The sequence below is a fragment of the Dermacentor andersoni genome, chromosome 5 (genome assembly GCF_023375885.2).
Source record: "Dermacentor andersoni chromosome 5, qqDerAnde1_hic_scaffold, whole genome shotgun sequence".
Classification (NCBI taxonomy): domain Eukaryota; kingdom Metazoa; phylum Arthropoda; class Arachnida; order Ixodida; family Ixodidae; genus Dermacentor; species Dermacentor andersoni.
Window position 1 is genome coordinate 86,611,938 of NC_092818.1, and position 26,361 is coordinate 86,638,298.

At 42.3% G+C, this 26,361-nt stretch overlaps 1 protein-coding gene across 7 annotated transcripts in view; it reads right to left on the reverse strand.

Moving 5' to 3' along the window:
- Positions 1-26,361, reverse strand: part of LOC126530845 (poly(rC)-binding protein 3) — a 421,321-nt gene that overhangs the window by 13,606 nt on the left and 381,354 nt on the right. For 4 of the 7 annotated variants that reach the window (XM_050178145.3, XM_050178140.2, XM_050178141.3 and 1 more), the window contains 5 exons: positions 25,458-25,574; positions 23,222-23,399; positions 17,570-17,723; positions 10,761-10,880; positions 2,068-7,523 (listed from right to left, as the gene is read on the reverse strand). In XM_050178145.3, coding sequence (XP_050034102.1) covers positions 7,181-7,523; positions 10,761-10,880; positions 17,570-17,723; positions 23,222-23,399; positions 25,458-25,574 — 912 coding nt within the window. In that variant the 3' untranslated portion in view covers positions 2,068-7,180. Of the gene's footprint in view, positions 1-2,067; positions 7,524-10,760; positions 10,881-17,569; positions 17,724-23,221; positions 23,400-25,457; positions 25,575-26,361 lie in introns of those variants that run through there. The other 3 variants (XM_050178148.3, XM_050178147.3, XM_050178150.3) reach the window with 2 other exon arrangements.

Consider the following 26,361-nt stretch of genomic DNA (forward strand, 5'->3'; position numbering starts at 1 on the left):
ACTGGTCACAATAGCCCACTTTGAGTATCGCTGTGGATGATGCTTTGTTCTACGTGCTCTGGCAAATGATTTACTGGGCACAGCAGTTCACTTTGTGCATCACTGCAGACAAATTTGTAATTTCTGGTTCTGCAAGTGAATAACTGTGCATCTGACTGGAAGCATTGAAGGAAGAAGCAGAAGGTTAATTTGTGAATGCATCTCTTCAGACGTGCAAGTACGTGCAGAATTTTTTAAACCTGTGCGATACTGTGGTATAAACGCTTGCATGAGAGATGTCACTTGTTTGCACTGGTCTTGCTTTTGTAAATTTTTTCAAGTTGCCATTGAGATAGCAGATCCTTAACTGAATATGCCCTAGTTGTTATAGTATACAAGTTTGTTTTTGGGTTATATCTGTTTAGAAATTCTGCCATGTTATTTTTAAAGAGGAAAACCGGGAAGAAATTGTGTTCGTTGCTATCTGGTAGCCCAAATTTCAGAAGTTTTCTGGTGACTTTCACAAACAATTAACACAGGCAGCGGTCTCCTCTTGGACACAAAATATTTTATTTAAACACGCAAGATCACTGACAGAAACATAACGACAAAGTGAGCTGCTCGCAAGTCGTGCGATGAATTTATCTACACAAATCCTCATCATCAGGCATTATTTAGGCTTTTAGAATAAATCACATGAAAAAAAAAAACAAATAGGAACATCTTGGGCAATTCCTTGTTCCCTGTGATCCCTGCACTCTTTTATCCAAGGGAAAAAAAAAAGTACAAACAGTAGTGTAGACAGGCATACTTCTTAAGACGTGTGATGCATTTCTGTGCATTTATTTGTCCATCCCAGACCTGTCAGGCCACTCATCTTTGTCGTCTTGTTTCACTACTTTGCTCTATACGCTCTTGTAACAAAACTAATGGAACACCAACCAGTTCAATCTGCAATACATCGTTGAACGTACCTTAGTTCAGAAAACATGCTCGCAATGTCAGGGCTACCGTTCGTAATGCTGAATAATGTAAGTGCAGCATTCGGTTCCTAGCACATCAGCACTGTTAACATGTGTGTGAAATGCAGGGATCTGCGATGTGACGCTGTTGTATTCATGCAATTTATACGGCTACTAAAACGGGCAACAAGGTTTCATTCACTCAAGGCCAACAGGCGCTGCATATACTATACCATTTTTTGGTTGGCTGTTAAGCAAAAAGGAAACACAATCATATTTACATTTGATTATAATACCATTAATACGATATATCTTGACACTTGCTCAAACATGGCGGGCATGTTCACAGGTTTTGTAAAATCTGCATTTATTCTTACTCTTCAAGAAAGGGTGATACGACAGGGAGAAATCTGGCTTCCCAACTTTTATAAAACTTGATCAGAGAGCAAAAATAATTGCCATGTTTTACCTGAAAACTAAGGACCTTACGTATAAGTGTACATAATATATGGTCTCATTGTCATAAGGATCTTGATGACACGTTAAAGCACTGTTTGTAATTCATGCTTTGCAATTCATTGTAATTCATGTTTGTAATTCATGCAAATAAACATTGGTTCACCAATTCACTTAAATAATGAGAAAATGTACTGTGTCATAATTTTTCTTTTTTTTCGAGATATAGTAGTAGTAGTACTTGAACAAGCCCATTTTCAAACACCACTTTTCTTTTTTTTCAATGATCTTAACTGTAGAGACTGCTCAAATATGAAGAACTAAATATCAGCAAGGTTGGTAAGCAAGATTGATAGTTAAATTCTGAAGGTGTTCTTCCTTGGTAAACTACAACAACGTGCTCATTTTCTTTTCTCTGTTCCACTGTACATTCAAGTGGTGCTTGCCAATAATTAATTTTATACCAAATAGCCTTAGACTTTCATGAGAAATGCATACAGTGGACTTAAACAACAGTGACAACGTGTAATTCTGACACTGTTTTGTCAGAGTAATTTGCTGAAATTAAGCATTTTTTGCATGCTAATTATACGCTGAGGCCTCAAAACAGTGGTGTCGAATGCTAGTACACTTCACAGAGTGAAGCAAGGAAATGATGACATTGTACAAGTTTCGATATTACAGCATCTTTAATATATGCTTCAGAAAAATGATTATTCTACAATGGAAAGGTATGGGTCTTCTTTGCCATCTGCTTGGCATTTTCACAACTTTATACCATGATCAATGCAAATTACTACAAGAACTGTAAAGCACTTAACAGTATTTCTAGTCCTACTGACAAAAAAAACAAGCAAAGAAGAAACAAAGAAGGAAAAGCTAAGAATAGAGGCAAGAGGGGAAGGCTTGAGATGTACAGCTAATAATACAAGCTGCCTGCGACATACACCTGAAAGCCTGTTTGTGGTCTCAAAGATCTCTTCACTTCCACAAAATGGGGCCAGGGAAACATCTTCTGACCCATATATTTGGGATAGCTTCTAGTAGCAGTAAAATAAAAGCAACTAAAATGCCATTTGCACAATTTGAGTTCTCAGTGTTCCTAGGGAAACTGCCTTTTTATGAAAACAATGATGAAAGAAGCAACCCTGAGCCAGACACAGAAGTGAACCTTGTGCAGCGCTCATGTGGAAACTGCAGTCTAGAATGCGTGTATCCCCAGCAGCACAAGAAATAGGGCCAACATAGACCCAACATTAGGTCTTGTTGGTGGCACACTGAACAACTTAAAGAGACCATAGCCGTAATAGACATAACATCGAGTCATACAGGCTATACAGTGAACATTGGTACAACATTAGGCCTTCGGCGGCCCTGCTTTCACTGCTACTTGGGATGCGTGTCACAAAAATAAATATTGCACATACGAAATTTCAACTGTGACATCAACAGGTCTCCCCTCTCAAGCATTCTACACCAGCTGCGCCAGCAACAAGAGAAGCTGAAATGACACACTAAACATCTGTCCCTCTTTGTGTCTGCCATTTTTCTGACCTGTTTGAGAACTACGTAGAGCAACCACTGGCCAGGCTCGTCAAGTCAATGTCGCAAACACCTTTCCAAAACTGGAGATATGTTTTGCTGTATAGTATAGTGATCTGTCCAAACATCTACAGATTTACAAAACACTCATTTTGACTGACCACATCACAAGTGAGCCACTCCCACGGCCTGAACTCTGCGGCAATGAGTTGCAGAACAGACGGACAGCGCCCAGCAAGCCATTTGGGCCGCTGCTGCTGCTGCTGCTGCTACAGCAGCAATCTGACCTTACAGATCCTGTTCGCGGGTTAAAGTGAGCCGAGGAGCTGCAACTGCCCCGGGAAGTCGACTCACAACTATGAACCAATGCAATGCTCCTCTTGGCAAAAAACAGAAGCTTTCATTTCAATTACGATGTATGCCAAATGAATACTCATCACTGTCAAAGTGCCACAGTGCCTCCTCATGGAATGATGAAAAGCCTTGCACCAGAGTTTTGCTGACAACAGACTCTCAGTTTATGTAGTATATAATACACGGCACATAATGACACTGTGGAAACTAAAGCAGAAGGCATAAAAAATGTGACTGTTACATGTAACCTCACTTTTGTTTGTTTGTTTGTTATTATATGGGGTGTTTCGGCAACAACTGTCTCCATTTGCTAAAAAATTACGGATCTGTGGCGCACAAATCTTTGCTAAATTAATTTTAAGCACTCGGAGAAACATATAGCTAGCAGTAAATATCAACACATTCTATTATTACTTTAATGACTTAATTAGTTAATTATTTAGTGCCATTTGTGGATATACTGCAATTGTGGAATTTAATTCACTCTGCACTCGAGGTGTGTCCGCCACTAGTATGACTGTGGAGAAAAGCACCAGTTTCAGGATATACACCTCTAAAAAACAAATATTAATGCAGGTGTTCTAGACGTTTTCATCCAACACTGTTCAGGGAAGGCTTAGAGCAAAAACACCAATGCATTTCATTGAAAGCCTAGGAACATGTATTCGAAACTGATGTAAGCCTCAGGATGCTCATTAAGTGAGGAAACCTTGAGTAAAGACCAGCTGCACTTTTATAGTTGCACTGCTTAAGTCAATAATAAAACTTACTAATTATTAATAAATGTTACATTTTACTTATTGAAAATTTTGACTCCTCCACAGCTATTTATGAATGCAAACAAAAATGATCATTGCTGTATGTTGGCCATGTTGCTACTCTAACTTGGAAAACAATTTTAGTGCCAGCAGATAAAGACGGAAGGAAGCGTGTTGTCAACATGTTCTTCTTTCTGTCCTCGTCTGCTGGCAGTAAAAATGTTTATCGAAAAATGATCACTTTCGTCTGTAATCTGCTAATTTTTTTAACAACTGGTGGCACTCCTTGCTGAAACAACTCGCTTATAATCAGCGTCAATAAAATTCCTTGCATAAGGCTTTTAAGCTACCTGAATCTGTCAATTAACTGCCTTTTCTAGTTCAAGCTGAGAAAGCATATTTGTAGATCATTAAATTTTTCTAGTAATCAAGGCATGTGAAGTTGATGAATCATTATGCCACATTGTCACGAGACCAAGCCAGTGAATCTTAAGCTGAACAGAAAAGAACGATGCCCGTAGGGCTACCTGTTGACTTTCCACAAATAGAAATACTGAAAATAAACTCATCCACTTCACTTCTGATGGTTTGTACGTAGCGCAGAAAAAGAAAATGAGAATGGTAGGAAAGAGAAAAAAGGGGGGAAAGAAATAGAAAAGAATGTGTGCTATGTACATGATAATTAGAACAATAATAATAAAAAAAAAACAAATCTCCTCCAACAGTGTCAAATACCACGGACATCAGAGCATTCACCGATACCCTGATCTGCAATATCTATACACAGCCGGGAGTATGTTGCACGAGGATATCGAAATGTGCAGGGGGTTTCTCTCAAGAGATGAAGGTGCAGGGTTAGCTTAACACACCGAGATACTCGAGTCATGTGACTTAGAACGTGGATATTATTATTATTAATAGTACAGCAGTCAAACAGACTATGATACAACAAAGTTTCCTTTTCTCCAGATATCAACAACGAGAATAAGACCAACACCTACCACTAAAAAAAAAAAGGAATAAAAATGCACAATTCTGCACGGATAAACTAGCGCATGCACTTTGCACCTAGCGGTCATATTAGGCCAAAAAAATAAAATCTCGACTAGCTAACACTTGTACCTCAAGAATGAGAAAGAAATTCAAGTTCTTTAACTTGATTGCTTCCTGCATCAGGCTGCTTGTAACATGAAGCTGGGGAGGACCTACGGTTCTCTCCCATTACTGCCTGGTGTTTGCCACCGTCTTCTGCTAAATTAATGTGGCCACCAGAGCTGATGCACACGGCGGATAATGCCTTGTTTCCAAGAGGCCGCTCCTGATATGTCTGCAGCACTGAATGCACGCATGCTCTGAAACGTCATCTTCTCCAAGAGTCCTTTAAACTGCAGCTACGTCCCTACATTGTGGTGGTCATAGTAGTACAGCGTTCTTGCCATGTAACGCTTGAGGATAAGAATGGCACAATATATGTCTGGATCTCTCTGTGTCCATGAGTGTACAAAAACAAGGGGGGGGGGGGCGAGAGGAAAGTATCTAACAAACAAACAAAAAAGACAAATGCTAATGCCTTTGCTGGGTGAAAAACATGGCGCTGCCTATGCCACTGAGTTGACCACTTCCCTCGGCCACAGGGAAAAGAGACGAACTCCAACAAAACAGGGTTAAAAAGCACGAGCTAATCACATAAACACGTGTAGTTAAAGCAAAGGCATGTGTCCGAAGCTGCTGCTGCTGGCAAACGCACTTGTTTCGCCACAGTAGTATAATAATAACCTGGCTGTACAAGGACCACTAATAACACCGCGCGTGTGCCATCCTGTACACCAGAATAAAAAGATCTTTGGTGAACAACAACAACATGAGAAACAAGCAATACTGAAGAAAAAAAAAATACACAAGAAAATGCCACAGCCATTGCACACAAAGAAAGATGATGACACCACCTCCCTCCTCCTGCTGTCCTCTTCGTGAGGGCGCCACTGAACACAACTGAGCCACACGCGTTCACCGAGCAAACACAATAACCACTCGCCCCACGCTCAACAGTCCCCCGAGCCACCACCACGACAATATTTTCCTCTTGCCGCACACTTCTTTTCGCAACAGTCTCTGCACAGATTCCAAAAATGTACCCTTCACATTGGTCAATGAGAACAGACAAAACAAAGGAGCAAATCACCCCACTGCCCAACTGCTTGCGACTGGTTTTGCCGACAGTAAAAGAAACAAGGCTCCATCAACCACACTCGTCTCGGGTGGAAGCATAATTGTCGAGCTCATTTTTTGCCCTCTTTCGGTATGATCACCCTTAAACGACACAACACGTTCTCTCCGTTTTTCAGATCTCAGTTTAGTAGCCACATGGGTTGGCACACAGCTGCATTTCTTGTGCGAAACTATCGTGTGTAATAAAATTTGTAAAAATGCAGCTGAGGATGATGGGTTCCTGTTTGAGCAATAAAAGCAATGAATCAACGAGGCTGCTCACAACCATGGGAGCATCAGAAAGTGCATCTACACAGCACATCGACCTGAGTCGGCAACTAATCATTAAAGCAAAAAAAAAAGGAAGAACGCTGGTAAATAAGAGCAAAGAAAAGGTGAGAATGGCCAATTATGCGAGTAGATAACCGCAGTTTCATGGTGGCAGAAAAAGAAATAAAGGTATCAGAGGGCTCAGCCCAGAAGGTACAGTTCATATCCAATTTTGTTAAGTTGCACTGGATGAGGAAATGAGGAAGAAAAGGAATTGGCACCATGTGTGCAACGCGGGCTGGTGCCAAAGTGCACTTGAAGCTTCAATGTGCCAAGTCCTCACAGTGCCTATTGCTTTGTGCAAATTTTTGACCAAACAAACGAAAAAAAAAGAGCAGCAAACCAGTGAGACAGTGTTCGGCAGTGGGGTGCGTCACCCCAGGGCCCTAACCTGAACTCCCACCTCCATTGGCCTCATGTGCCTCACATGTGTTTCAGTGCCGTGCGCAAGACAAGGGGAGGGTGGGAAGAAGAAATGGAAAAAAAAGAGGTGGATGACGCAACAGATGGGAGAGAAGGAGTGAGAAAGAGTGTGGTGGGGGGGAGAGCGAGCAAGTGGGGCGCTGTCGCCCCCCCATCTCTCGAGGTCTCTCAGTAAGGGGAGAACTTGTTTCGCTCAGACTTCTTGCTGCCATTATGGGAGGAGGCGCCGGTGGCCGCGGCAGCGGCCGTGGTGGTGGCAGCCGACGCAGAGGCTCGAATTTTGGCAGTGAGGCCCTTTCGGCCCTGGCCCGCCGCCGAGGAAAGGTTGTTCAGTTCGGTGGCCAGCAGGGCAAGCGGGGCAGCGGCGGCAGCAGCAGCGGCACTGGCGGGTTTCACCAGTTGGCTGAGCGGGATTGCCAGGGGGCTCGGAGGGGTGGGCGAGTTGGTGGGGGGCCCAGAGGCCGGGTGGGTCGCGCTCAGGTCAAGGGTCAGGTTCTTATGCAGTTCCATGCTGCAGAGATATGGAGAAAAAAAAAAAAGAAAAAAGGGGGGGGAGAGGGGGAGAAAAGAAAAACGGGGAAGGCGAAATGGTTGGTCAGGAAAGGATCAAAACAGAACAGGAGCAGAGGGCAGGGGACGAGGGAAAGGATAAGAATAAGAAAAGAGTGGGCAGGGAAAAAAAATGAGGGTTGGTGGAGAAGGGAAAATGGCCGGCCAAGGAGAAGATCAAAACAAGAGTAGCACGGGAGGGAGGGTGGGAAAGGAGCGGTGGGACAGGAGGTGTGTAATGGAAACAAGAAACCAGGGCAGAGCAAAAAGGTGAATTGCCAAATGGGCAAAAAGACAAAAAAAAAAAGAATAATATTTTTTTTAGTGGAGACGGTACATTAGAATGCAAGCGGGACAGAAAAGGGCATTAGTGGATCAAAAAAGAGTGAGTTAATAAAGCAGAAATGAGCAAATAGAGTTGAGAGACAGTTAAAAAAGAATTGTGTGGAGAGAAGTAGGTGTAGGGGAAGGTAAGATGGGAAGAAAAAAAGGAGGAGTTTCTGGATTAGAGAAAAATCTGGATGGTCAAAAAATCATAAAAAGGATGACAAAAAAATAAATAAAAATCTAACCAAATAAAAACAAATGGTGATGGCTGGCAGAACTCATGCATACACAGACACAAATGCATGGAAATGTAGTGGTAATGAAAACAGGAAGGCGAGCTGACTAATGAGGGGCCCATAACTTCTACGATGACAACTGAAAGTCGCTGACATAGAGAAATACTATACTTCCAATTAACATCTCGCTTGTATAAACCTCGACTGTTTACCTCTTGAAAGTCTTAGGATGAAGACGTCATGGTGAGTATTATGTGCGTGGAGCTTTTTCTCATAACAAAGCAAGACAGCCCTGTGCTGGTTTACGGACATGCCGATTGCTAAGGCTGTGTGACTCGATGACGAAAGGTGTTAGATGAAAAGCTTGTAAATGTCAAACACACAAATGAAGCCTAACCTGCTGAAAATTCTCTGCTCTTTTCTACTGCCAGATCCACACAGACAGGGGATGATGTTATACAAGACGTTGTACAAGCAAAAAAAAGGTGAGCAAGTTTTCGAGTCATATGTGAAGTACTGAATACAATACTGGTAACTTTTTTTTCTGGAGATGTGAAACTGCACTACTACTACAGAACCTTTTTATAAGAGGAAAGAAAAACCGCTACACTATGCACAGAAAACTTTTACTACAGTGACCCAAACGTAAAAAGCTACGTTCTGTATTTGCACGAATATAATGCAGACTTTCATGCGGAATGACCAGCTCGAGAGAGAGCAGCTTGCATTTTACCGAAACGATGCTCTGTGTACCACTCATTATTCATACCACCCATTAATTTTACTCATCAAAAGATAGCGAGCTCATCGCTAGATGACCGAGACGTTCAGGAACACCGATCTCTCATTGTTGTAGGGAGAATAAAAATGTACGTGCAAGTAAAAGGGAAGCGCATTTGCAAGGAAGCATGAGCTCAATGAAAGGGAAGGGATATGATGGCATACCCTTCCAGACCACTACAGTGATGCGTGTCCAATAGGTCTCATACGCACAAATGCAGAAGCTTTTGGTGCATGCACATTTGGCCTTAAAGGACTGCGCATTGCGGTTATGTTGGAACACCTTTGGCACCATTTGATGGGGGATCCATCATCACAATGCAGAGACCTTAGCATCGCTGTAGCGAACCTTGCATCATACTACGCTAGAACATTATAAAATGTGCTAAAACGAAGGCTAAAGTGTCCTGAAATGTGCTAAGACCCTACAGTATAACATTTCAAAGTGCTATATTAGAACAGGCTGAAATTTCAGTAGTAACTGTAATAATATAGGGTGTCCAAGGCTTCTTCCTGCCCCTCATATTGCAATTGTAGCGGCACTATATTTGTGCAAATAAGGTAGTCTTTGTCATGACAGAGCAGACTCCTGAAGATGAGGGCACGAGTTGCACTTGTCTAACTGTTACTGTCAGCCTGAAGCTGTGAAAGAAGTTTTGACAAACACAATGGTCTAGCATGGCACCTTGCAACATTTAAAGCTAAAAAAATAGATTCTAAAGAACATGCACACACACAAAGGAAATGTACCCTTGATATGCCTGCACACAGCCCCCATGCTCACTCAAATACTAAGTCTAGTGGCTCAAGCTTTCACTCTTATAACAAGGTTCCTTGAGTGATAAGACCTTTTAATTTTTCACAGTGTAGTGTATGCACATCACTATGGAAAAAAAAGTGTATGTAGGACTTAACAGGGGGGACAGAAGGACTGTGGAAAAGAAGCAAATATCTGTTGCAGGAAAGCAAAACTGCATAATAAACATATACAGGCAGAAAAAAAAAAAAAGGAAGAGAGGGGGAGGAGGAGGTGGGTAAAGAAAGGAGTACCACAAGAGGGCTCAGAAGCAAATGAGGAAAGGAATAGCAGAGGGATACGTGTGGGGGGGGGGGGGGGATAATGAGCAACCATGGGTGTAGGAAACGTGGAGGGAGTCGAGGGCTGCGAAAGGAGGTGGAGGCAGGTGGGGGCTTTGCCAAATGGGAAGGGGGGGAGGGGGGGCTGCTGGGGACTCTGTGAATAAAAACTGTGTGCAGTTGCAGCACCGTCCCTACTGGTGGAAGGGGGGCAGTTGGAAAGGTACCAGCAAAATTATCAGGGCCAAAGTTATTGCCATTATGTTTGCTACAAGGTTTTGGAAGGTATATATGACCTACTGGAGAAATGAGGCACATGAAGCCAACAGGTTTATTATGCCGCGTTCACACATTTGAAGTGGGGGACTTCTGGAGATTGCACTGTTGCGACTCGAAGGGTAGAGACAGAGGCTGCTACGAAGAGAGGGCACAAGCGAGAAGAGACTGCAGCAGCCGAGCAATGACACCATGGGTTTTAAACTTCTATGACACTGGCAGAAATTACAATTATAAACATACACGTTTGCTTAGTAAGGGGTTTTTAATTAGTGCAGTGCTTTACAATGTTGCCTGTCATGTGTGGTCAAACCAATCAAGTCAAGAACAAACAACATTCGGAGATGGCCAGTTCCCAAGACTGAGTGAATGGTTAACAAGCGTCCTTGTGTATGTATATAAACATCTCAGATGAACACCTCATGTGAGGAAAGCCATGTAACATTGCTCTCATTCTGAAAGCAAAATGAAATCAGGTGATTGTAAGATCTTTAGAGACCCACCTTGTGTTGATGAGGTACTGCGCTAGGTTGATTGCTTCCGGCGTTCCCGAGATGGTGACTGTTCTGTCTTTGGACCCCTCTTCAGAGTTGGATATCTTTATTGTTGCTCCAGAAAGCTGCCTGCAGACCAGAACGAAGTACATATTGCTTAGGTAAACAAAACATTCTTCAAAGTAATTTGTAAGGAGTGAATTTCTCACAACACCAAAGTTGTAGCTAGACAAAGATACTAGTTGGGGAGTTGTGAAGGAGATCACCGCCTTGTTCAAGAGCTCAAGCAAGCACCTTAGCATAACACTTTTTGCTGCTGCTCGTTATACTTTTGACAGTTTGCAATCCCTGCTTAGAAACAGTGCAGATTTTATTCTTGGCCCTAAGTAACACCGTTTTGGACACTCTATAAAAAATCTGCAGTGTATATAAGGTGCCCAAACACAACCTGTGGACTTTTGACCAAAGCAGTTTTTTGTTGTCTCTGCTGCCTACAACCTTCCTACAAAACACTGTGAAGCATATCGCAAAACAATTGCTTGCGATTCTATGACAACACTAAATGAAAGGAAATAGACTAGTCAATTACATTTTTTTGATAGATTGTTTCCATAGTTTGTACAGTCAAAAAGAAACACACTAGTCACTGAAAGTTGCCTATATACAGTCTGCATAGTTTGTTCAATCAAAAGAAATTAAGACTAGTGAATGACTTCTGCCACAGATAGTCTAAATACAGTAAAACCTCGTTAATATGTGGCTGGCAGGGAACATGGATCAGGTATGCACTAAGCAATGTACTAACTGACAATGGCAGATGAGCGGCTATAAACATACCTGCCAAAAAAAAAGAAATGTCTTAATTCTCACTCACATAGACAATTTCTCATAGACTCATAGACAATCTTAATTCTCACATAGACAAGATTTGTTTGTGAGCAGGCAGCAAATTATCTGCGATTTTCATTTGCTGCCATGTGAGCCTGCAGCAACGACAGAATCCTCAAACTCGGCAAGGCCGCAGGCCAGTTTCTCCAACCAGTCCCGCTTCTCTGCCAATGCCCTCGTGGTGGTCAACGCATGCGCCGCGTCGGATACGGAAGGGCCATCATCCACTTCTACGCGTCGTTGTGGACAACGTGGAAGCACCAGAAGCTATGGGAGCAGCAAACCCATCATGGCTGCTATTTTTTGTCGTTGGTATTGGGAGCAACTGCAGTGTGAGAAAGGTCCGCAGGTCGCAATTTCACTATCTATAGCCTGCACGCACGATGTTTCACCGATTGCACGCTTGTACGTAACAACAAATGAGGTAAATACTGTGCAATAACCATTTGGCATGTGGCAAATGACTAGGCCTTAAAGGGTCTGACAACTGGCCAGAATGTGTTGCTATACGCTGATGGAAATGAAATGACCATGATTTATAGTGATAGAAACCAGCAGGCTGTTCATGATCTAAGAAGGAATTATAATTTTAAATTGGCAAAGAAAGTCTCAAGAACTAGTAAGTGGTGAGGCCTGGTGGTGAAATCTTGGTAGTACGGATGTAGTCTATGAGATTAGTCTACATAAGTCGGCTGTTACTAAGTACAACATAATTAGTGCTTAAAACTGCAGTTGCTATATTATTATACACTTGCGCTTTATTCTATACTTCAGAAATCAAAAGCGCACGCATGGCTACGGCAACATGCTGAACTGCGTATCACGTGTAAAAGCATTGCTTCATTTTCGATCCGATTGGTTTCATATTGACTAAACACCAAGGCAGTTGGCCAGGAAACCAAGAAACCACGTATGCATTATCGCAGAAATATTTTAACACTTCAGAAAACATGAACTGTAGTAACATCGACTTGATAAACAAAGTAATACTTTCTCATAGTTACGGGCACACTTGTCGTCTGCCTCCAACTAATGCCAATATATAATCGCTATTGCGTTCACCTATCACTGTTTTCAGCACGCTTCCAGTGAATGACTACATCTCACTACAGATTGAAAAATTCTGATAAAAAGATGTTCCATGGCATTTTCCTCGTTAACACTTCATGATCAGAGACTATGATGGGTAACCTTTCCATTGCATGAAAATAAAAATAGGTGCCATGAAAATTGGTTGTCGGTCCCGTTAAGCCGTCAAGCAATACATTAGGTTCAATGGTGACGGGGGGGATCATCGCGACTAGCAGGTACATATTAACGAGGCCTCACTGTACTTTGTGTTAAGTCTATAAGACAACAACACAGTCTGCCTAAAGATTCTATGAACAATCTATGCACATGAAATATAAATATGATTTTAGAAGGAAATAATGATAGATGCTCAAGTTTGCGAACAATTTCGAGCTGAGAAATGGCTGGTTCAAGTATGTTGAGCACAGTAGACAGCCACTGCTTCAGGAGCTAGCCGACTACGAGCTGCACGAGCACCTGTAATGAGCTATGCATGGCTTGTGAAGAACAATTTGGCCATTTCTGATGTCTAACAGCTTTTATGCACTCATGCTAAAAGCACGAGTGCTTTTATTGAGCTAAACACGCATGCCTCGGGCCTGCAAGGGCACCAAGAGATCACTATGAGAAAGCCAGCAGCATTCCTGCAACATCCCAGCGAGAAAGTTGCATGTTCTTCAAAAACTTGCGAAAAAGCGTTCTCATTGTGTAATGCCACTAGAGGAGCTAGATGCCATCATTAGCATCCATTGCTGTGCATGGTGCCATTAGACTAACAAACTTGTGTTTCTAAGTTTGCTGGATACCAATTTACATGATGGTGGAAACTGGAATCTCGAGATGTAAATTTGAGTGAAACAAACAACAGAAAAGCAATGTAATTTTCCCTAAGTGTAATAGCATATGAACCTCTATGTTAAAGTCCGTGTATCTGGTCAGCAACTCTATTATCGCTGCAAATGTACTGAGGGAAAAAAGATAAAATAAGAAGGGAGGCCAGTTAAGCCACAATTTACAAATTAATGTAATGTGTAAATATAGTGTGTAACAATGTAATTCAATATAGCACATGTGAAGAAGACAAGTTTTAATGCACTGAAACTTGGCAAATGAAATGAATCATATTTAACAAAGAGGGTATTAACTGAAACCAACAAAAAAAAAGCTTTTCTTGTCAGCAAAGAGTTTAAGGGTAATAAACATGTAAACAGACATATGTGGTATACTACTATCACGTGTGCAGACAAGTATGTGTGGTTACACACTGGTCTGACTGCAAGCGATACACACAGCACATGTCTTGGACATGTATAGCTTTGGAGCAAGCACGAAAACCTCTAGCAGAACCTTTCGTGCACACAAGATCACTCCCCTTTATGCCTTCACTGGAATAGAAACAATGTTATGACTGTTTGAGCATAGATCTGTTTTTCCATAGGCAAGATTACAAGCTTAAATTATCCATGACTCGGCACTATGGGTCACAAATAAACCACCACGAAACACAAAACTCAGCATTTAAAGAATGGCAGAGCCTCCACAAAATGCAACCAACATTCTGCTAGTTCTCAAAGAGGCATCAGCAATTAAAACTATTTCCCAAGTTCACAACATTTTCCAGTGCTGGCTGTTACGAGTTGGTTCAGTTGACCCCACAACTAGCTACCCTGACATGAAATGACAACCGACATGAAATGGCAACTGACAAAGCAGATTGGTTGGAGATGATACTAGCCACAATCTTAAAACCCCACCACATCACACCGTACCATGCCATACTGTGCATTGGTCCATATGAACACAATACGTAGTTTTCTGTCACAGACGGGAAATATTACAAGTATCATCTCGATCAAACGGCCATTCGCGGCACACCGCACGCTGCTGGCTTGGACACTGCCAGAGGCTACCAGCACCGCCCGCATACCGGATGTGCTGCAGAACTTGTGGACCGCTGGCGTTGAAAAGAGCACTCAGCATTAAGAGATGATAGTCAAGTGTATGGTGCCCCGTATCTGCCTTTTGAACGTTGCTATTGGAAATGACAAATAAAACTTCAGCGCACTAGAAGTTACAGCCCGAGTGATATTGTGAACAAACATTAGGAAGAACTCAGATGTAACATTTTTGTAACTTGTTTTAAAAGTAACTAGTGTATGTAATGGCGGTCTTGACTGGTTGCCAGAATGATGTCGTTTCATTCTTGCAACTTGCCCGGATGTTCTCCTTTGAGTGCCCGGGTAACGGCTCTGGATTTCAGCTCAAGGTCACTTGATGGTCGCCGACAAGGGGAGCTAAAAGCATTTCATTTTTAAAAACTTCTGTAGCTGTGTCAGGTGTCTGTCTGTCAGTATATATGTTTCTGTCATTTCTGCATACATGTTTCTGTCATTTTCAGCATTTGTAAATACTGTGAAGCATGAACTGTGGCTGTAAATAACTTCAATGCAAGCTTCTTTGCTTCAGCTGAATGCTGCCACTGTCACAAAGCTGGGTCTGATGTTTGACATCGTTAGCAGTGTTGATGTAGTAAAAGCAATGACAAAGAGGCACCAATTGGCAACTCCAAGAAATGGGACCCAAATGTGATTTTCTACAAAAAGAAAATGCACACATTCATCCATTAAACACTGCGTCGACACTGCAGGTAGTATAAGTGCAGACTGACTAAACCAGAGGCACACACCACTTGAAGTAGTTTAAAAAAACAAAGAAAGAAAAACGGGGTCACACCTTGGTCTAACATCAACCACGAAGGCCCCTTCCCACCTGGTTTCAAGATATGCAAAAGGTTCCTTCATTAACTGGTAATCACGGTGACAAGTCGCATCAACTGTCTATAGAAGCAAGTCATTGTAGAAGCCAGGAGTTGAGTAGGGGAGGACTGCTTGCAGTGTTAACAGTGGCAGCAAGGCTTTGTTATGGTGCCTATTCCTACACTCATATTGCCCTGTGCATTGGCCAAAGGGCATTACGGGGCATTACGACAGGGGAACAGGAAACATTTCCCGGCACAACATGTACAGATCTCAAGTACCGCAAGAACAACGTGCTGATTGCCAATACATTCGACAGTCATTAAAATGAAGTTGTATCCGACATAAAAATACCTTCATTATATCCAACATTTGTTATAAGTATGTACTCGTTGCATGCTTAAATTGTAGAGAAATATAGTTAGATTTCACTCATTATAGTATCCATAAATTCATTATATAAGTGTTTGTAATATCGAGGCTCAACTTCAGCAACCACTGTACACTGTAAACTTTTAATGCAACTAATAGTACAAAAAATTAATTATCACATGCACCACACTTGGATGATGTCACGATGAGGTTGCTTCTAGGATGTGATGGTGTGAGGGAAGAACGAACTCAACCTATCCAACTTGTAGCCAGCATGCTCTGAAGAGACGCTAAAGAGAAGCACTAAATCAGTTTACACTGATTAACTACTGTATTTACTCGCATAATGATCGCACTCGCGTAATGATCGCACCACTGAATTTTGTCGTTAAAATTCAACTTTTTTTCTTTCCTGTGTAATGATCGCACCCTGAACTTGTCACCGCGATATGTTGTGTGCCAAGTCTAGCTAATGATGATCGCGCTTACTATCTGTCGAATGCTACGCGAGTGACTCTTGAAGACATACCAAGTGGTCCTTACGCACGCACCCAACATTCTTAAGCAGATGCCCCATTTCATTCCTTTCATCACTTTCCTTACTTCCATGAAAAAAAGAACTACAACCAAACTTGCCTCGGCTTTATTATTTGTAGGCTTCATAATCGTTTTGGTCAACAGCAACAACATCAAGGGCGCCTTTCGGTTCTTCTCGTCTGCACTCGTGGGCACGCAACAAATCGCGAGTGGCAACGATAGTGGCCACGTTTACGCTGATACATTAGAAGTATACCCTATTCATATGCCGACGCTTGTAACACAGCTAAGATATTCGCCCACCCTTAGTGGAAACATGCCATATTAGGTTAGCAGTGAAGACAAATGCCGCAGTTTCCGCAGCATGCCCGCCATGTGTTTCTATGTCACTGGCAGCTAAGCGTGCCCATCTCTGTTCCTGTCCCCTCAAAGTGGACATGGCTACGTTATTGTCACAAACTCACCGATATTAACGATATTATTCATTACTGATACGGAAGAAAATGTTTCAATGCGCGTAATGTACTCACGAGCAGAAAAATAATCGCGTTCAGCGTGTTCGGCTTGCTCCGCCGGCCGCCATTTTTGTTTTGGTGTCCCACACTGACAGCAGCAGCAGCCTAATTGTCATCCCACAGCAAATGCAGGATGAAAAAAGAAAATGTTTCTTTTCGTGGGAAATTTAACTCGCTTAATGATCGCACCCTCAATTTGCGTAAATATTTTTGACAAGACAAGTGCGATCATTATGCGAGTAAATACGGTATCCTTTCAAAGCTTTTCTTTTCATTAATTTCGTGATAAGAGGTTATTTACAAAAAGTGTAACTGAAATCCAAACTTCCTTTCTTTTTTTCTATTCGTACCGAAACTTCAGCATTGGTCCATAGATGTGATGTTGCGAATTTCAAAGCATTTTCTTGTACTTGGTATGTCGTGGCACAGTAAAAGTTCTCTAAGCCTGCTAAGTACAGACTAGGGCTCCTTTAGGATACAATGTAGTCCATCTTTACCGATTAAAGAGTTAACTAGGCTCAAGAAGATGGCGTCTAAATCCATGACGTCACTGCAGGCTGGTGCAATGACAAGAAGGTGTCGAGTCTTGCCTTTCATTCTTACACCTCATCTTGTTTATCGAGCATCCTCTCATGGCAAGAACGGCTTCTGAGGTATTGCAGAAGGGCAATTTACGTACCTGATTTCATTGATTTTGGAGCCCCCTTTGCCGATGATGCACCCTATGAGGTCGTTGGGGATGGTCATTTCAGTGGTGGTGGTGCTTGCAGTGGCAATGGCAGCAGCTGCAGTGTTGGGCCGCAAGTTGTTGGTGGTTGCCAGCGCTGCAAGCGCTGTCACAAAGCGGCATCCAAAATAAGCATGCCAGCAAAGACAACCAACTAGGTGAGCAGCCTGTTTCAGGTTAGTTATAGGGAAACCCTGGGATACTCATCTCTTCACTGCAAGATAAGCAGTGGAGATGACGTAACTAGGACTATATTCAAAGAAATGTTTGCAGCCTTTAGGGCTTATCCTGTCCTCGAACAATAATTGCCATCTTGCATGCCTTTCCTTTCTTTAATGCTACGCGCTCAGTAATTCTAGGTCATGAATGGCATGGGCATTATCAGTGTGACATAGAATTCTTGACAGGAAAGTAACAAGTGAGTACCGAGTAGTTTGTTTTTCTGCACTGGACAGCTCAAATGTATGGAAGAGTGCATTTCTGAATTAAAATTGAAAAAAAGGAAACATTGAGATTTCTTGGTGCTCACTTGCATGTTCAGAGCTGCATGAGAAGTTTTGGTTCATTGTAAACAAAACGATAGCCTTGCAATTTTAGTTCCATTAAAAGCATAATACTCAGATATAATGTATTGCCAACAAAATGCGAGATTTGGCTTGTTGTATCTGATAATTGATTATATCTGTGTTCATCATATGCAAGTTCTAATGTAATATTTCTGCCTGGGATATTATGCAGCGTGTAAGAAAAGAAGCAAACAAGGAAAGAAGAAGAAGTCCTGATGCACAAAGCTAGCATGTCATTTTTGTTCTTTTTTCCCCCCAAGTTTGGAGCAATTTCAGTGCCACTGTCTTCAAGTATTCACTGCACAATTTAGTCCTTACCACACTTTGTATCTGAAATAATTTTTGGAAAAGACATCTTCAATACAATTCATTTGTGTTGCTTTCATCACAACAGCTACGCAGTGATTCATCAAGACTGACATTGGTGATCTGCTGGAGTTACATTAACACAGTGCCTGTTTGGTATTTGGCCAGCAGCTTTTCAGTCTACATAAAATCCTAAGGCCCGAATTCTGAAACCTTCCTTACCTTAGTAAGAAAGCCTCCACTCAGTTAGGCCAAGTTACATCAATTCTGAAAGCTTCCTTGGGTGTTAAGGCACCCTTAGTGGAGACTTCCTTAGTCCTCCCTTACCGTAAGACCGTAAGACCCCTAAGCTGCCTTCACGCTTGCTTTCCTCGCTTATTTAACTGAACGAGAGCTTCTCATCAATACTTGGCCACGTAATGCTCCTCTGCTCCCGCGCAATTACTTCCTGCTGGCCAGCTAGCAGGCGAGAAGAAAGCGACCGCCACGAGTTTCAGCATACGGTAGCGCCCTCTATGCAAGTTCAAAGTAGTACAAGCAAACTACGATGTCTACAGCCTCTGAGATAATGCAGCGCACACGTTGCTCGCCGCACACATTGCAAATCTTGAGCTCATGTTCAGCTAGTACAGCCTTTCTCGTTAAGCCTACAGCAATAAAATGAGAACGCATGTGAGGAACAGCGCTTAACTGTCACCAATGCCTTGCTGTCGAAGCATCATTGCAGACATCTAAAGCCAATGTAACTAACTACCAGTTGAGAACGAAGGGACGAAACAGCGCAGGGTGACAACTTTGTACATTCAAAGCGGCTGGCACCCTCTTTGACGAGTGCCGCCATGTTGCCCTCCAGAAGGTGCCCTTGTGTGTGTCACCAATAAATGTCAGCCAGAAAAAGGTGTACTCATTTATATACATACCAGCTACAAACCTGCCAATGTTACAGTTTGAAAAACACTAAGCTTAAAGCCCAAACATACTAAAGTTTGTTGAAAAATATTATAAATTGTCGAATATTCAATATGTTGACTGTATTTAAAGGTTTGCAGATTGGTTCTGTAGGAGTGCTGTGAATTGGCAGTCTGCTCTATAGTTGCAACAAAAATGGTATCTGTGGCAAGCAGATGTTAATGAAATTTTTAATGAAAAATTCACATAATGACCGTATCTGTCTTTCTTGAAGTTGCTCTTGCCCTAAACTTTACACTAATTAAAAATAGAAAAATACCCGTGTATCAATACGAAATTCATAAACAAGCATTAAAAATCGGATATTTTACAATAAAATCAAATGTTGGCCGGTATGTAACTATCTAATGTAAAAATATATTTGATGAGCAAACTTTACTTTGCTTAATAAAGACATTCAAGTGAGACTTATGATGAATGCCCTTGAACCCAGATATGTGAAATCCATTTGTTACCTAAAGGAAGGATTGCTTTTATGAGGACAAGTACAGAGAGCTTTCAGAGTACACTTCTTTCCTTTATGCACCTTCCGCAGTAAGGAAGCATGAAGGGCTCTTCCCATAAGGTTATGAATTAAGTGGCCCAAGGAAAGGATAGTTTCAGAATCTGGCCCTAAGAGTTCAAGAGGGCATTACTGATTTATTAATATCTGTATCAATTACTGAAGAACACCGCTTTGAGCATACTTACCAGCTCTGAGCTGCAAAATACATCGTGAAAATAAATTGCCGCGCACTTAAGACTAGCATACAAAATGTTACCTGCAACTTTAAGCATATACAAAATATAGTTCTAGTGGAGGCACATCTACAGAGAAAACACACTAGCATGCCTCTTTTAACAAGAGCCTTTACACAGAAAGCAGCTTCAGAGAGAGAGCGATGCATAAATGGCTCTTTCTGCTGAACGCATGTTCAAATTTTGAATAGTGGTGACATTCTGCAGCGTATCTTGCTTAATACCATGCTTGGATGCAATACTGGCTTTTCTTCATAGAGAATAAATATAACACTGTCTGCTGCACGCAGCAGTTCCAGATAAAAGGTGCAGATTTTCCTTAGCTACCATATGGTGGCGCCATCTGCCACTGGTACAGTGAAACGCATGTGCGCTGTTTAGCTTTAATATTGACAGATGACAGAACTGTTCCTTTCACTAAGACAATAACTCTTTTTGGGTCTCTTGTTACTGCAGACAATGGGCAGTTGCAATTTATTCTTGACAATACAGGCACCAACTGCATCCCAACATCATATTAAAGAAAAATGCACCATAGAATGCTATCTCGTGACAAAATGCAATTTCTAATGAGTCAACGGCTTCTTAGTAGGGAGGGTTGTTACAAATGGCTCCCTTATTCACACAATACATCATAATCGCAACACAAAACTGCTATACCGAACCACTGAGCAGCTGTCCCAAAACCAACCGTTTAGGTACCCAAAGCCGGTTGCATGAAAACAGTCTGATATTTCCAAGTGCCTGAAAGCAGATGAAGGGCCCGTGTCAAGAACACAAACACGATTGCTCAAGCATATATGCTTGTGTGTACAAGAACACAAGAATTTGCTATAGTGTTACTTTCCCCAGTCTATCATCTGCTTTCTGGCATTAGAACACCACAAATGGTTTGACAACTCGCCTAATCTTTGTGCACACCTACAGGTAAATGAATGCAACTCCCCGAAAGAAGTCTCTTCAAGAGCTTTGACTGGTTGCCTTGGTAGCATTACTTTTTGCTAAATGTTAACATAGCATGACTTGACTCTAGCTAGTAAACTCTTAACTCTTTGTTCGACACTGCAAGATATCTGTGGCTGTGAAACATAGAAACTGTCTCTGAAAAGCTTTACGTGACTATGTTTGACCACCTCCTTGAAAAAATTTAAAGTACAGTTTTCATGTGATGTCATCTCCAAGAGGGCTTCCTACTCTAGCTTTGCGTTTGCCCTTTTAATTCCTTTCTGGCTACATGGTATCATTCTTCAGGCCTCTTCTTAAGCTGCGCTAGCGATACAGTATCATTCCAGCGAAATTTCACCCCGTAAGAACTCTTTAGGAACGAGTTAATTATGCACTTCTCATGATACCAGCCACTTACTGACGACAATGTTGGTGCAGCTTGCATAATGTGCCAGTGAGCCCATACTGGTTATGATCATATTTGTGAAGGAGGCAGTGGACAGTGAAACACATATCCTAGTTAATGAAAATGACCAATGTGGACAGTAGGAAAAAAAGAAAGAGACTTCTTTCTGCTACATATATTGCTTTTCAACAGTCCGGTTCTCTTTCAGCTATGTACCAAGTACATAACAACGATGCTTGAACATGGAAAAATTCGTATCCTTGCCATACTCAAGAAATAATTATAAATAGCACAACATTGGCAGAAAGCGTTCACAGAAATTTGCTAACTGTGCGGCAGAATGTACCTGTACAGAGCTCATGCTTATTCAGTGCAACACAAGAGCAGGCAATCAAGTGCAGGTTTGGCAATTTAAAGAAATGACACCCGGCATAAAAAAAATTTAGGCTATGCTATGCACAGTAGTGATTTTTGGCTAGTACATGTAAATTGAGTGGCCTGCTTTGTAGCGATTTCTGGCAACTGCACCGAAGCTGATATACAGTAGAGTCCACTCTTAAAGGGAATAACTAGCTGGACTTAGTAAAGTTAATAGTCAAACCTCAATATGACAAACATGAATAAGTGAACTATTGTATATAATAAAGTAAACCTGCAAAATTCTTTTGTGCTGACATCAGTGTGTGCACGCTAATATGGAATATTAGATGAAGCAATGGCATTTTCATGTTAGATGGGAATAACAAGGTTCGATTGTATAACTGAAGCACTTCTACTTTAAGAAAGAAAAAATAGCTGATAGGACCCACTAGGCTGACAACTAAGCATTAAAAGATAGCCTGAATGCCTTTGTGCCATAATTGCAAGTGGTGTGGGTGGAGATGACCCTGAGCCATTTAATGAGTGCCTGGCTTGCATCGCCAGTGCAATGAAGCCTCTGAGAATGAAGGAGATCACAGTCCTTACCTTCCAAAGTATTACAGTGCCAACAATGCCGCAAGGGTGTTGCCACAATACCCAGTAACAGATTTGGCCTCACGCGCAGTAGGATGTACACTTACATCATGAAGCATACACATACTGACCATGAAGAGTTATGAGAACCAGCTATAAAAGCTTGTCGTCCGTCCCTGCCATGAATGATACTATCAAGCCTAGAAGAGTTGAGTACTAAGGGCAGCATTTGCTGATGTGACTACAGAAACTGCACTAGTTCAATCACCACTGCTGCAAGTGATACAGACGAGTCTGCAACCAAGTGCGTAGCTCTCACGGTGTACTATGTCTCCTCCTGCACAAGCCACCTTGCTCTTTGAGTCTCGCAATCTTTCACTGGTCTTCAGATACTCGTCATAAGCCCATGGCTAACAAAAACTCTCATTGAGAAGCCTGTGACCAGGCTCTTAGACTTCGGCCTTTGAAACGCCAAGAATTCTCGAAAGGCTATCCTGGCATTATATTCACGCCTTCCTCTCAATGCATCTGCCAAGCTTGAGCTCTGTGCAGCTCAAAGCTGCTGCCGCCGCCGCCGCACAGTTGGGGCTCCCGGTGCTTCGCAACTGGAGAGCCACAGAAGGGGGAGTGCTCGGAAGGGGGTCACAGGCGGTGGTCGGCGTTGGGTGGGATGGAGGTGTCGGGTGTGGGAGGGGTCGGCCAGCAACTGCAGCCTCTCACCTTGCGGGTTGATGGCCCCGACGCTGTGTCCGGGCAGCAGCGGAGCATGCTGCAAAGCCAGCTGGTGCAGTTTGGTCAGCTGCGGGGCGGGAACAAAGAAACACGAGGGGCACGACAGGTTGGTCGCCTGTTTGACGCCTGCCATATTGGAGGCGGCGGGGGCCGGCACTGAGCCCGGCTGCAGTCGGAGGAGGCAGAGGGAAAGAGAAGCCCACCATCACGGGGAAAAAGAAGAAGAAAAAAAGAAGGAAGGGGACCGGGGAGCAGTCATTAATAGGCGTCCTCCTCACTTGGTGTTCTTCTCGCGGCATCTCCTCCTCGCACACAGGGGGGCCACGCGGCTTAAATCCCGGGCCGGGGACGGCGCACGGGAGCCTGGAATGAGGGGCTACTGCCTACACTATTCAGGCTCATAAGCGAAAAAAAAAAGAAAGAAAGAAAAGGAGTCCCGAGCAGAGACACAACGTGAGAGTAGACTTGCGGGCTACGCATGTCCGCAGGGTGCCACGCGATAAAGTTTGTGAAACAGTGTGGAAAGGTGTTTGTAGCCAATACTTGGCCACAGCACGAACTTCTCTTCATTGTGTGTTGTGGTCAATTAACTAAAGGCTGCTGTAACCTAAGCTAAAGAAATGCACATGAACTGAAAGTGAAACCCAGTCTGTGCATGTTAGTTGAGCTCCAAATACTGCTCTTATATAGTCACACTCTCACTGTTCAGCCACTAATACACCTGAGGACCTCCTGATGTATGATATGTATGTAAACATAGCCTCACGCATATTCATCAGTTCAATTTTCAATATTGAAGCACAAAACAACACTTTGAAAAGCAACCAATCCTTCTATTTGATGATAACTCCATAGATAAACTGTGCACTTCTTCAACATTAAAAAAAGTTCTTGTAAATGCAACATTTAACGGTAAGCTGCTGGCCACGTCATGCATGAAACTTTTGTGGCGTAGCACCCGTCAAGCTCGGTGGCAGCCGTCCTAGGCTAAAACAAGTGAAACTGTGTGCTGTGTGCGCACTAGGTAGGATGTCAGGTATGGGTTGGTAGGTGGTTGGGTGTGGCAAGGTCAGAAAATTCCGGTTAGTTTTAAGATCACAAGCTGACAGTTAGTGTCCTCAAACACTGCCTTCTTTCCGAGTAGAAAACAATTAAGATGCTAATCAACCGTGCAGAAATTCTCACTAAAGATATTCTGTGAGACTAGTCTCTGGTGTATTTATGTGAAGACGTGTCTCAGAGCCCGCTAAGATGAGATTGATCAAAAATATAATTTTCTTTTTTCTTGCTACGGTTTTTTTCTTGCTACGGTTTATACGCTCCCTCAACGCTTTAAGACAGTGTAGCTAGCTCCAGTTGAGAAGGAATGTAACAGCAAGTGATAGCTCCATTGCAGGACTGATAAGACAGGAAAGCCTGACGGAGATGAGTGAAATAAAGGAATCCCCTGATAGTGGGCTTCTTTCTCGTCTCTTTTTTTCTTTTTTTTTTTGCTTCCTCTTTTATGCAAATAAAGAAACTGAACAGGAGCACTTTACAGTGCCGCGGGAATAAGTTGAAAGAAGGTGACATTGAGAGAGGCAAGGATAGGAGGTACAGAAAATGGAGTGCGCCGGTGTTGCTTTCACTACAGTGCGGAATCGGACGATTTCTCGACGCGAACACGTTCACAAACACACAAGACAAGTGGCAAAGCGATATCAACAAATTGTGCCTAAGGGCACTTTAGAAGTGAGCTTACATGGGTTGCTTGGCTTGAAACCCTGCACTGTAGCACAGAAGAACGTTTTGCTCGAAGCCGTTTCTTTCATTATAGCATTTACCGGTAAAGTACTTTTTCAACCGAACACAACTTTCTCATCAAAGAAGCAATTTTTAATATCTTACAAGGGTCACAAGGACTTGGGAACCCTCAATAAAGCAGTCGATACCCTACTGAAAAGCTTCCGTATGCACTCTCAAATTTATGCACGTTTTTCACACAACTTGTATATATATACACCTACTCTACATTGATTCCTCATCCTTCCTTTGTAATCATTATGAAAAACATGCGGAATTATAGTGAAGCATACAGATTTTATTTTAGTAGGGTATGAAACACGGAAAGAAAAGCCATGTGATGCAAGCACAAGTGCATCACTCCTAAGAAAATAAAAAACAGCAGAACTTCATGGTTCCTGAGCACAGAGATGGGAAGTGTCGAGTTGCCGAAGATGCTCACATCAGGATGTGGAATTGCATATTGCCCTTGAACCGTGTAGGCTTGACCGCCTGCAAATATCACTGGTGGCATGGCTGGCTTTGGACGGTACGGTATTGTCGCTCCCTTTGGAGGGGACTGCGCAGAGAAAAAATAAAGGGTGGCATCACTGTAGCAACCATCATGAGTGAAGCGTCATGAATCTGGAACTGCGTAAGCAATTACGAAAGCATGCAACATTAATTAATAATAAATAGCTCTATGCAAACGGGACACACTATGTGCCAATACCAGACAGTTGACCACTGTAGTTGCCACTTCTTTCATTGGCTTATTTTACTGATTCTAACTAGGTAAACTCACAAAATTGTTGGAATTGCTAAGAAACCTTAATTGAAGTATTGATGACAAGTTAAAAGAAAAGAATTGCAAAAAAAAAATGTGACTGCTGTAAAGAATGCAATTACAGTACACATAGACTTGTTAGTTTGACTCCAGGTAATTCAATATTTCAGTTAATTCAATCGCGATCAAAGGTCCTGGCAGCTGCCAGTACATTTCTATGGGTCAAAACATTTCTTATTTCAATCCCAAAATTGGCCCTCACCGCATAATTAGAACTTCGTTGGTCTGCACAAATGTGCTTTGCAGCGCTAAGGGACAGCAATTGCATCGAAGACACACTATCTCCCATTCAAAATGCCCATTTTTCAGGCCTGCCCAAAGAAAATCTTCCAAGCAAAAATGGTAGCTCACAATAAATTGCTATTACCGTATTTACCCGTTTCTAATGTGTAAATCTTTTTCCACAAAAAGGTGGTCAGAAAATTGCCTGCAATGTGTAATCAGATATGAAACCACATTTGCGGTGCTTGCAACAGCCTGCCGTTAGAATACACCAGCTACTTCCTGGGATAACCTAAGC